This window comes from Microchirus variegatus (assembly GCF_963457635.1).
Source record: "Microchirus variegatus genome assembly, chromosome: 17".
In the NCBI taxonomy this organism is placed as follows: Eukaryota; Metazoa; Chordata; class Actinopteri; order Pleuronectiformes; family Soleidae; genus Microchirus; species Microchirus variegatus.
Window position 1 is genome coordinate 14,185,624 of NC_139818.1, and position 12,536 is coordinate 14,198,159.

Sequence of the window (12,536 nt, forward strand, 5' to 3'; positions counted from 1 at the left end):
AAGTCTTGAAGTAAAATGACTCTGTACTTGATGATGTAGCGGCCTCCTGATATATTCTGGGTTAATAGAAACTTGCAGCAGATGTGGTATTTTTGCTGCCGTGTCCCGTTTCGGCTTAAACACTGTGCACATTTATCCGTAGACGTCCTGTTGTTGAATCACACAATGTTGATGCACTTTAGAAATGCACAGATATTGCCGACGCTCTCTCTCTCGTAATGCAAAGTGTGATGCGCTACTACCTGAATCATTTGATGTGTATATGTGTGGACAAAAATGTGTTTGTTGTTGTTTTTTTGCCTGTTTCATGGTTGGACCTCATTGTTACTGTTATTGCTCTGAGCCATAAAACATGAAGCAAGATGAGACGCCAGCTTTGTTGTTGTTGTTGTTTCTTCTTGTGCGTCTGTTAATCTCATATCTCTCCGATTGATTTCAAACTTGACAGGTGTCTTGCTACGGACACGGGTAAGTGCGGTGCCAAGTTTGACGTTGTTTGGATATGTAATACAAAAGATATTGGCTTTCACTGCTCTACTGTAGCCACTCCCCCTTTCATTCACACAGCATTCTGAGTGAGACAAGGCGCCGTGAAGCTGAGGCAGACGATGAACGCAGTGCCCACAAACACACACTGTTCACCAGACTCCCCTCAGGGAGGCGTTACAGATCTCTCTGCACCTGAACCAGCAGGTTCAGAGGGAGCTTCTCTCCTGCAGCAAATCACCGTACTGAACTCTAGCTCTGCATCCCAGTGACAACCAACCTACTGTTATGCAACCATGGAGATCAATTTTCCATATTTATTGTATGCCATTATGTCAGTATCAGTATCTGCTTTCTACCATACACAGATAATATGTCACTGAACTTTAGCTGTGCAACACTAACACTGAACACACCAAACCAACAAGTACTAAAAACACACACAAATACAGATTTTGCATGAGCAATGCACTAGTATGATGAAACGCCCATCAGCGTGTAATTTATAAAGATAGTAGTTTTGTGCCCTGGTGAGTCATCCATCCATCCATCCATCCATTATCTCCAAATGTGGGGGTCACACCCTGGACAGGTCATCAGTCCATCACAGGGGGCCACATAAGAGGCAAACAACCATCCACTCTCACACTTAATTCCCCACAGCTGCATGTTTTTGGACTGTGGGAGGAAACTGGAGAACCTGGAGAAAACCCAGGCACTCACGGGGAGAACATGCAAACTCCATGTAGAAAGACCCTTGTTCCGGCGACTACACCAACCATAAAGCTGAAAGGTAACACATGGCAAAATAATCAAATGTGTCAAAAAAAAAAAGACACTCAGTGTCATTTTTGAGTAAAATTGTGCTGAAATACAATTCATATTTTAAGTTTTCATAAGACTGTGTCAGTTAGCAGGATCAAATCTTTATACAGCAATCCAGACAGTACCGGTTTAAGTTCCTCGTTTCAAGTTCAAAATCTCCTCACCACTACAAAAACAAGAAAACAAAACAATCCATGTCACGTGATATTACATTTATTGAGCAAAGTAACAAAACCAATGGAGGAAAAAAAAAAAAATACTCCTCTTTGCTGATGCAGAAATTCCTTTATTTAGTCTGAAGCAAAACTTCACTCATACTTTTAAGTCTTGACATTTTCCCACTAAAACAGAAAACATCGTTTGTGTAATTTGTCCCATCAATTTGTCCTGAACGCCTCGAGGCAGAGGCACTTTAGATGGAGGCTCAAGATAGCAGCACATGGCGATACACCCGTGTATCCATAGCAACACCTCCCCCCCCCCCCGCCATCACCCAAACAACAGTACCATGACAACCATTCCTACTCGTTTTGTTTTTTTTTAGTTTGTACTGTGCGCCGATTCAGAGAGGATTCATAACATAACTTAATTCCAAATTGCATGATCAAAATCAGTTCACTCGCAAAAGGAAAAACCATCAGAAACTCTGCACATTCAAAGAAAAAGAAACCTCCACACCAACAAATTCACCTCCCTTTCTCTCCAACTTATTTAAATTAATAATACAGAAACGTGGGACGAGCCACATTCGATGTGGACAATGCATCAAGTCATTCCAGTTGAATAATGCAAGGATAAAGACACGAGGAACGTTTTGGACAGTTTTTTTTTCGTATTAGTTTCCCCGTTTGTTGACTCGTGTTCAATTAGCACATCACACTATCCGTCCTTACAGCTTGTTTGTCTTGAGGGTGACAAAGATTTAACGTAAAAGGAGTGAAAAGGTCTCAACCATTAATTACTTTGCTGAGTAAATACATGTTTGTTCTGGCAAAGTATAATTAAAATTAAATGACAGCACATGATTGCTTCCAGAGTAAACACCCCCTTGACCTGATAAAACGTTCAATTCAAAAATATTCACACATGAGGTCAAAAAGCCAAATACCTACTGATAAACCGTATATTTATCTTGCTTTTTCTTCATTCTTTTTTTTTAATATTCATAGTTTCCTCCCTCAGATTCTCCAGCTGTCGTTGTGAGTATGTGGCATTTCTTTCTGACGCGCTTCCATCAGATTGCTCACGTTTATGTCAGAAATGCTTCGGATGAAATGAGCAAAGCTTCGTGTTCTGAGCAGAGCAGGTGGGAAGACAACTCTGTCTTCCTCCGTCAGTGGCTCCGCCCTCGGAGCAGGGCGAGCTACGATTGGCTCTCGTCTCTCGCTGACTGCCCTCCCACTGGACACTCGGGAGAGGATTTGGCTGACGATGGACTGCAGGGGTGGGGGGGGGGGGCAGCATCTCAATGTCAAGACTGTATTGTTCCCTTGAGGTACCACATTCCTGCGTGGCTGATGCAGCAGTCCTGGAACAACAGAGGACAGGTTACATCAGTCCGAGAGGAAACAAGGTAAAGAAAACTGGGTATATGCAGGAATCCTGAAGCGAATTTCAACAGCTATTTAAGACATTTTCCAAGACCTTCTCCAAATATTTTACGACTTTTTCACCACAAGAACACATGTAACTTATAAAAGAGTTTTGGTTAGCAATTAAATCTATAGAGCACAACCATACAAAGGAACTCATAAGCTGAAAAGGAACAAAGCTCTAAATAATAAATTAAACCAAAGGCAAGGTTTATTAAAATAAACAACAAGTAAGATTCAAGTATCAAGGGGCGGGCATGGCCTGTGCATCGTTGTTTTTAACAAACACGTGGGGGGAAAATAAATGCATTCATGGATACTTTTTGCAGTCTCTATGGCCCTCGTGAAATCGCAATTAAGACTTTTTAAGGGCCTTAATCTTCCCCAAAATTGATTTATCAACTTATAATTTTAAGACCCAGCGGACACCCATGTGTTGTGCAATCGCCACCAGTCTCACCTTCAGCAGCCGGTCGACGTCTGCTTTGGGTGCGTCTCCAAACTCCTGTGTCAGTTTGGCTTGAATCATGCTCCTCCTGATGCGGTAGTTCTTCGCGAACAGGTCGAACAGCAGCCGACGGTTCTGCGGGAGGAAACGCACAAATGTATTCATTTAAAAACTTTATATATATGAAAGGGATGCACAATATAATTATCGGCACAATGTCGGTGTCTCGGCAAACACATTTAAGATCTACCGATATGACTAATGACAACAACAGTAGACTAAATAGGCTGCAACATCCTTGATTCCGATGCTAGCATCCTCTACAATTATTTTATTTTTTATGTTTATTTATTGAGCTCAATGAAGAAAATATATATCTACATCTGCTGTGACATGAGTAGGCAAAATATTCTAATTTCACTACAGAAGAGACTAAAATGCCTCTGTAAAGTCCAATATTGTGTATCCCTAATAAAAAATAAAATACAAGAGGGGTCAGAGGCACTGCAACTTCTAAAACTCAATTTGAATATCGCACTTTTGTTATAATTGCATGTGCCCATTGACATTTCAAACAACACATTTAAAGCACTAAAAATTTTGATTTTGCCGTCATGGGGATTTAAAGGTCACAGTGTTTATCGTTGCTTCTGCAACTGAAATTTCATAACGTTGAAAAACACTCTGCATACAGTTTTAGCAAACTGAAATGTGCCACCACATGTAGTGTTTCCACAGCAAATGTCTGCCTATGCGGTAAGAGAGGATGTTACGACATAGGCGACGATAAGGGGGAAGCTTACTTTGTCATAGTCCTCCCCAGTTTCCCACAAACCAAACACCTTCTGTTCATCGGCGGCCGCTGTGCACTGAGTAGGAAACTAAAGGGAAAAACAGAAAGAAACAGGTGTAAAAGATTGTTATCATTAATGCAACTGATCTATAATAAACAATAGTGAAGGCAGTTTCTCTAACTTCCATATCGGACATCTGTACAGACCAGTGTCTGTCCCTCCCACCACCTTCTTGCACTGTAGCTTCAGATCACTTGTGCAAGATCAATACTGCGCAAGTTTTTCAGGTCCTCAGTTCACACTTGAGCTGTGTATAACTACATCCTCTCTCTACATGGAAAAAAGCAAAGCAACATGCTAGTAATGGTTTTGAGGTTGTGTCTGAACTGGCCTAAATGTGTTTAGAATGAACATACCAACGCCAAACCTTGATTCAAGCCCATTTAGGAACTATAGCGATGTACAAGTTCTCTTAGATGTCACGCCATACTCCACACATGAGCCACCCACTCAGAACTGATCTATGAACCGTCGCACATTCAGACGACACAGTTTAGTGTGACGTAGAAGCTTCCCCTGACTCCAGATCTGCATGCATTTGCAAACAACCTCCCAGATTAACCCCCTGCTTCAGCAGTAATAAGCTTTGCTTTGAGCCTAATAATCTGTTGCACAATAAAGATGGCGGCCAGCCATTCTGTCCCCCGCCCATGGAGGTTGAAATCCTCTCCCCCCCAAGGATACAGAGGGGATAAGACCTAAAGCCAAGACAGGGGCGGTGCTGGCAGCAGGATGGTCGGCCTAATTAAAATAAACAAATAAACAAAAACAAGGGCGTGACATAGAACACCCAACTCCCTGGCCCTACAAGAAAACTCCACAACAAGAAAAACACAGTTGACAAATAGACCACATCCAACTGTAATAAGCCTGCAAACAGTCACCTCACTCCAAATCCAGACAGACGACTGCTTAAACACTCACACAAGTATCAGATGGCCATAGCAACTTGAGTGGAACCTGAGAAGCTCTCCGCTTCAGTGCCTCGGCTCCTTTACCTGCAGCAAAGTGCTCCAAAGTAGTACAACCATTAATGTCGTTATTCTGAAAACCGATATCTCCGTTTGAACCAACACTGAGAAAACCCCTTTACTCCCGTGTCGCATCTAATCGGTGACAAAAGGAGATGATAAACTGCGCCACATCTGAGCCACGCTGGTTTCTAAGTTCAAAGTAACTCCATGTATTAATAATTTATTTTCATATTTTTATAATGAGTACTTTTGATGTCTTTCCTTTGGACTGACACTTTTATGGACTCTGAGGAGAACAGATTACTTTTTTTAATCTTGATGAGCTTCAGTTCTACAGATATTTTGTGGTCCAATCTACTTTGTTTTTCCTCAAATTCTCCGACTGTAATGTAACAGTATACTTTTCAGCGACAAGAGTATATGCCTTCACCTCATCTGCTGAGGAAAACAAGATAGAGACAAAGACAGAAGAAAAGAGCATCTCGTCTTAAAGGCTCAGAGTGCATCCTTGTGTATCCTTGCTTTTTCCTGCCTTTATACTCACAGGCACCATTATCTGTTTGCAGTGGCAGAGAAGTATGGCGTCCTGTAGCACGTGGTCCGAGACAGAGTGGAAGACACTCCATCCTGCTGGCATGGAAGCCAGGTGGAGGTTAAAAAGCCTCTTTAACTCATTCAGCGTCAGTACAAAATGCTTTCTGAAAGTCTTAGTCACAAACTCCTGGAGCTCCGGGGACGGCATGTTGCCGTTAGTGTGATCGACTCCAGGGGAGGTGGCACTGGTGTATCCATTTACAGACCCGTTGGGTATGGAAGGAGAGGATGTGTCCATAGGCTCGACATCTTTATTGCCCGACGCGTCCTGTTCGACATGGCTGCCGTTTCCTGCCCTCCTGACATCCAGGTCCTTCTGTAGGGATGAGTGGTTCTCCTGCGCTCGCTCCTGGGCCTTCTTCAGACGCTGCTCTCCACTGACATGAATGAGCTCTGGAAAACAAACACCAGGGTTTTTAAAGTCTGTCGAGTAATTAAATTAATATTATGAGTTAGCAGCTATAAAAAAAAAAGGGAGTACACACCAGGCTGAGGGGAATTCTTTGGCATAAAGTCCTCTTTAGCAAAGTTGAAAACCTTTTCCAACCTTTAAAAAAAAAGAAAAGAGAAAAAATATTGGTACAAAATCATGTTGGCAAACAACTATCATCAAAGAAAAACATTTGATAACACTTCCATGTTTAACAATGATGCCCCGGTGAGATCACAAAGCTCCTATTTCCCCCTCCTGCTTCTCTGAGTGTAACCTACTTGCTCTGGATGCCAAGCCACAGCATGTGCTGCCTGTGGGCAATGTCTTGGTGTTTCTTAATGAAGTCTACATCAGTAGGCAACAGGAACTCCCATCCCCGGTTGATCCGAGGTGCAGCCACATGCTCCAGGAACTCCTTCACATCCTCTGGAGGAAGCTGCCGAGGGAAGAGGGAAGGAAGAATCAGTGCTGTTTACCTGAATGAAGTGAAACACCTGCTGCCTCAGGGGAGACAGAAAGCTATAATTAAGCTGCTCAACATCTGATAAACAATGAAAGACCCTGTGATGGCTCTAAGCAACATGCAGGCGGAGTCTGTTTATCGACCGTCACCAACAATTTTACTGCAAAACTGCAAAATAAACAAATCCACTTCCATATATTAATGTGACATTTTAATAGATAAATTATGACTCAATGCAAATGCCATAAAAACAACTACATGAAATGAGACTCAAAATGTGTATATTTTCCGAGATCTGTCCAAAAACACCTGAAACGAAAGTATCTGTCAAGAAAATGTACTTTCTTTCATCATTCAGGTCGTGTTGATCCTTACTTTGATGACTGCTGCAATCTCCTTCCTCATAACTGAACGCTCCAGGGTGAACCTCCACAGCTTCAGAGGCACAAAAAAGCACACAGAATGATCAGATCATTCTTTGTACTGTCAATTTAATTTGAGTATTGTTTATTTATCTATTTATTCATTTGAAAAAGAATAGGTGACCGCAGCTTACCACAAAGTCCCGGCCACGGCACAGCACTTCAGCAGGGACACCGCTGTGAGGACTGCAGGTGTTTTTAGGATACAAAACATCACTGAGGACAAAAAAAAATACAGAAAGATCACTCGGCTGCCAGGACAAAGTGTAAACAGAACTAATTTCCCATTATAGCCTACAACACTCTCCTATGTTGCACTAAGTGAAAGTTAAGATTCAATTTAATTAAATCAGTGTAAAGCTTTATGGTACATTTTGCCCTGAATCAGTGTGCACTGGACACAATGGACAAGTACACTTGTGTGGATTCTGTTTTAAAAACAGCTGCTTGGACTCACCTCTTCACAACCCAGTTTCCCTGAACCAGCAGTGCCACCTGCTGGATGCAGCGCAGCACTGAAGTTGAGTCGGTGCCAGAGGCAAGGAGACCCATGAGATTAGCGAACGGCATCACCTTGACTGGAAAAGAGAAAGCGTCAGAAGAAAGTTACTACAAGCCTGACCAAGAAGCTGGGGAAGAAAATGCTATTTAACATTGGTGTGGTATTCGTGCTCTTGCTCCCTCATCTGGTACAAACAAGAACAGTAAGAAACATACCATTCTTCATCAGAGTCTTGACTTGATCTCCCAATGGCAGAGTACGGAGCTGAGCCATGGAGAGCACATTACTGGGACCAACGGGCTTCACACTGACACACAGAAGAAGAAGATGATGATGATGTTAATGACATCATATCTTGAGCAGTGAAGAAATTTACAAACAATGATTTTTCCTCAAAGTGTGAGGGATGCATACACTTTTTCCTCTGCCAGTGGGGGCATCAGCATGGCCAGGTACTCCCTACAGAGGTAAAATAAGAATGAAACCATCAGGAATTTCAACATTTCACTGATGCGACATTATTGTATGCAATAAATATTCCTAACATGACAGGGAATGTGTGAAAAGAGTAATTCTCCCGATGTTGCTGAAATGTATTCTACTCACTTGGGAGTTTTGACCAACTCAGAGTTCTCAGAAGCGTCCACCGACTGACAGAAAAGATACTGTCGTTCATGCTCTGAGCGACCATCCTGAAATTACAAAATACAAAACTGATTTGAAAAACGCTTCATGGCGAGATCACCCGATGACATGCTGATTTGATTTTTTCTTATTTATTCATCTCAAACACAACACTGTCACAACACGACAGTATGTATCATTAAAACGAGCTTCGAGAAGGAGCAGGCCAAAGCATCGCGCCCCACTTTACAATATCATATAATTCCACAATTATATATGTATATATACTGTACTATGTATGCATACTGCATAAAACAATGTAAGTCATACAATAACTTACAACAAATTAACATCATATCATGATAACAATAATAAATAAGATATACATATACACACATGTATATACTCATATACGACATACTGAGAGGTGGCAATGCAGCACACTGCTGGATGACAACATATGCAGCACTAAAATGAGTCTAATTTACCATAACATGATGGCAAGGTGCATATATTTTGGTTTAAGTCAGTATCAGCTGATAGTAAAGGAATAATACATAGAAGGTAAGAAAAGAGGAAAATGTGGTATCATGAATTCATCTCCCTACCTTGACCCCATGATAGCGCAGGTGAACCCAGGGCTCCTCTGCCTGCTTCTTCTGGAGGAACTCATAGGAGTGGATCCTTCTCTGTCGGGCCTGCTCTGACTCAGGACGTGCAAACCTCACCTGGAACCAAAAACATGCAGATGACTTGTAAGTAATGGAATTCCATGGGCACATACAGTGATCCTGCATCTACATGTGTGGGGCACTAGTTCTCACCGTGATGGCCTTGGCCTCTTCCTCAGCTTCATCCTGAGAGGAGTCTCCACCTACGAGCACAAGTCTGTGGTCATTTCACAGTAATCATAAGAGCCCAGGCACTGCCGCCTCTCATTTACTTAATTATGTAGAACAAGTCACACACCTTCATTGGCTGCCTCCCTCTCCCTGGTTTTGTTGTCTGCCTTGTCCAGGTAAGAGAAGCTGGGTCTCATCTGGAGGATTCCAGTCAGGGGTGTGATGTGAAGCTCACCTATTGACATAAACAAAAACAATAAATAATAATCAGAAACCAATTCTTTGTTATTAATCACATAACGTAGTGGGTTGTGGAAGCATGTTCATGTGTTTTGTCGCCATGTGTTGTAGCAGAACTGAAGTTAAACCAAGTAAAACTCAAGGTTATTAGATCAGACCTTTGAGAAACACAGCAGCAGCATATCTGGAGGTGTTGGTGGTGGCTTGGATGGAAGAGAAAGATTGCTTGTCCATCATTTTCCTACAGAACAAAAGAAAACAAGTTAATTTTGACTGCAAAATAAATAACAAAAACTTTCAATTTGTCATTTTCTTTTTGAAAGTTAAAAAGGCTAAAACTAATAAATGACATGTTAGCTTAGATTAAAGACTGAAAAAACAGACAGCTGATGTGGCTTAGTTTGTCCATCAATGATGACACTGAGTGTTTCCAACTTTTAAACTGTGTTTACGTTGAGATGACTAGCTATGAGCAATAGCATTATATTCAATAAATATGTACATCACAAGTACTGACATTTTCATTCAAATAAACAGTCAAAAAGTGATTAAGTGAAGCGTAGGAATCTTAGCTGCAGTTTGCGCAGACGTACGTTGAAAAGGTGTTGGTTTCGTCAAAACCTGTGCCATCCACATTCAGAGCTATTTGCTCTCCCTTACTGCGACAGTAGTTTGGACTCATTGTGTTGACGCCCATTTCCAACTCCACCTGGATAGTGATTATTGCAAAAACATTTTGAATAAACATATTTGTCATCATATTTTATATTAATGGACGGAGAGGAGTCTTTTGTACCTTTTGCTGCTTGGGTTTGATCCTCGCTGACAAGTGGTTGACATCGTCATAGGTCATGGTTGATGGTCGGACAGGATACTGTGTCAGAAAAACAATGATTCACAACACTTAACACCTGAACATTATTTACCAACCACAGTGCAGATTAAAAGAGTCAACGTCAAATCAGACCCATGGTTATAAACCTGTGGTAGATGTACCACCAGCGGTACGTGAGCTTCCTCTGGTGGTACTTGTGAGGAAAATCAGAAACACTCTTCTACTGTATATACCAGGGTATGTGATCGGAGTAGGTAGGAAAAACAAATAACACATTTTTTTTTTTATAATAATGATAAGTGTCACCATATCTCAGCACCAATCACAAATACCAGTGCATGAAGTATGTGAGGAAGAGGAGGATGATGAGAGGGCAAATTATCTTACTGTAAATAAACCTGCCTCATGTGAAAAGTCTGTAGTGGACTTTGCTCGGCCTATTTACACCACTGTATTTTAATGTTGATGATAATGGTAGTTGGTATGAACAGTTTGAGCACAACTGAAGACACTGAAACCAAAAACGTACCTGGAAAAGATACAGCTTATCTGCAAGGCTTTTGGCAAGGTACACATCAATCTAAAAGAAAGCATAGATCAAATTATTAGACAGACTACACACACTGATGAGAGGAAGTTGTGGATATATATTATCTACCCAAGTGAAAAGTATTAAATCTGTTGTTTTGTTTTTGTTTTTTAATATATAAAGTTACTGGACATATTTAAGCTTTTCCAAAATGGTTCTGATACTGTTTGAATGAGACTGCCTTTGACAAGACTTCAAGCAATTCAATAATGTTGAATTGTTTTCTGTCACAAAAGGACAACTTGAAAATACTACTGCAACCAAGTGTACTTTTATGACTCATGGCCAAGTAATCAACAACCTGTTCAATGAACATTTATTTTGAGATTAAGTTATATAAAGTTTAATTTCCTGGTTCAAAGTCCAGTGCGTAATATTTAGGTGCAACTATTTACATTGAGCAGATATGAATTGTAAAATATGTATAGACTTTTTGTTAGTGTACAACCACCTGAATGTATAAATTGTTGTTTTGTTGATTGCCACAGAATTGAATCTTCCTTACATAGGCTGCCATGCTGCCGTATGATTTCAAGCAACAGTACTGCAGTTTATACGTGGTTTCCTACTACTGGGTCAAAGACATAATCTGTCCTTTGATCAAGAGTTACTCATACGGTGTAAGTAATGTATTAGCTGGTAATGTCAAGTTAGTCAAATAACACTGTGTTATATGTTTGTAGATGAACACTTGAGTAAAATACTGCATTACTATTGTTTGCTTTTCAATAGATTTTGGAGATTGACAGAACTACAGCACACAGGAAGCACCATCCTCTCAAACTCATATGCAGGAAAAATTCATTGAGTATTAGAACATGATAATGTCCAGTCCATATACACACCTCTTCTATAATGGGGTCATCATCATCCCCGCTGGCCATATTGATGTGAGCAGTGTGAGAAGAGGGGGAGGCGAAGAAACAGAGAGGGAGCGGCAGCAGATCTAAAAGACCCAACCTGGAATGGGAAAAACATCACATTGTGATGAATCATTGTGCAGGCAATCAGTCCCATCGATGTTGACAAGGCACTGCTAACAAAGTAAGTAGGTGACAAGATATAAGACACAACAATGTGGTTAAATGTAACAAGGTTACATCAAGTTCACCATTGTTTCAAGGTATTAGTCTCTTAAGTTTGATTGATTATGTAAGAATCAGTGGAATAAGAAGACAATAGTCATACAAGTGGTGCCACCACTGAGACAGATAGAACTCACATGATGTAACACAATGTAACACGTATGAAAGGTATCCACCTTAGTCTAATAATATTTAATTAACAGTTTCAATGTGTGAGACGTCACACAGCGATGTAGGCCTGCTGTAAAACGTATTCGTGTGTAATTTATCTGACAAAAAGCACTTGTTTCTGACCACATTGGCTTCCAAAGCTAGCTAGAAGCAAACCATACATCAACTTACCAGAGGCATGCGTTGTACAGTGGCTTAAAATGTCACTCTTTTACAAACACGTATATAAGAAACGAGTAAAGGAAATTAATAAAATGACGACATGCTGGAAAAATTCCCTTCCACGCTACAATCGTGTAAGCAACGAAGCTAGCTAACACTCAGTTAGCTACACAAGCAACTTAGCCTTGTATTAGCAATGTTAGCCAGTCAGTCATCAGGGCCTCATTTAACCGGTCTTTTCTCCACAACAGCACCGACATCGCGTTAAACTCTCACCTGCACACTTAACTCTACAGTTGTAGCTATGACATCTGGTGTGAAGACAGTCCAGAAACACGCTGCGTGTAGAAACCGTAGCCTGACGTCTAACTCAGGCTAACACAGTTGAGGTGTAC

At 41.0% G+C, this 12,536-nt stretch overlaps 1 protein-coding gene across 1 annotated transcript; it reads right to left on the reverse strand.

Annotated features, from left to right (window-relative positions):
- Positions 1-1,841: 1,841 nt before the first annotated feature.
- On the reverse strand, positions 1,842-12,536 carry polr3e (polymerase (RNA) III (DNA directed) polypeptide E). The gene is made up of 21 exons (XM_083903538.1): positions 12,418-12,536; positions 11,569-11,683; positions 10,664-10,714; positions 10,096-10,173; positions 9,893-10,008; positions 9,458-9,540; positions 9,187-9,294; positions 9,042-9,091; positions 8,826-8,945; positions 8,200-8,285; positions 8,008-8,052; positions 7,809-7,900; positions 7,549-7,669; positions 7,226-7,307; positions 7,045-7,104; positions 6,485-6,642; positions 6,259-6,320; positions 5,724-6,166; positions 4,155-4,232; positions 3,364-3,486; positions 1,842-2,839 (listed from the first exon to the last, which is right to left on the reverse strand). Exons 2-21 carry the CDS (start codon positions 11,605-11,607, stop codon positions 2,783-2,785), a joined length of 2,052 nt encoding a protein of 683 aa, XP_083759664.1. The 5' UTR covers positions 11,608-11,683; positions 12,418-12,536; the 3' UTR covers positions 1,842-2,782.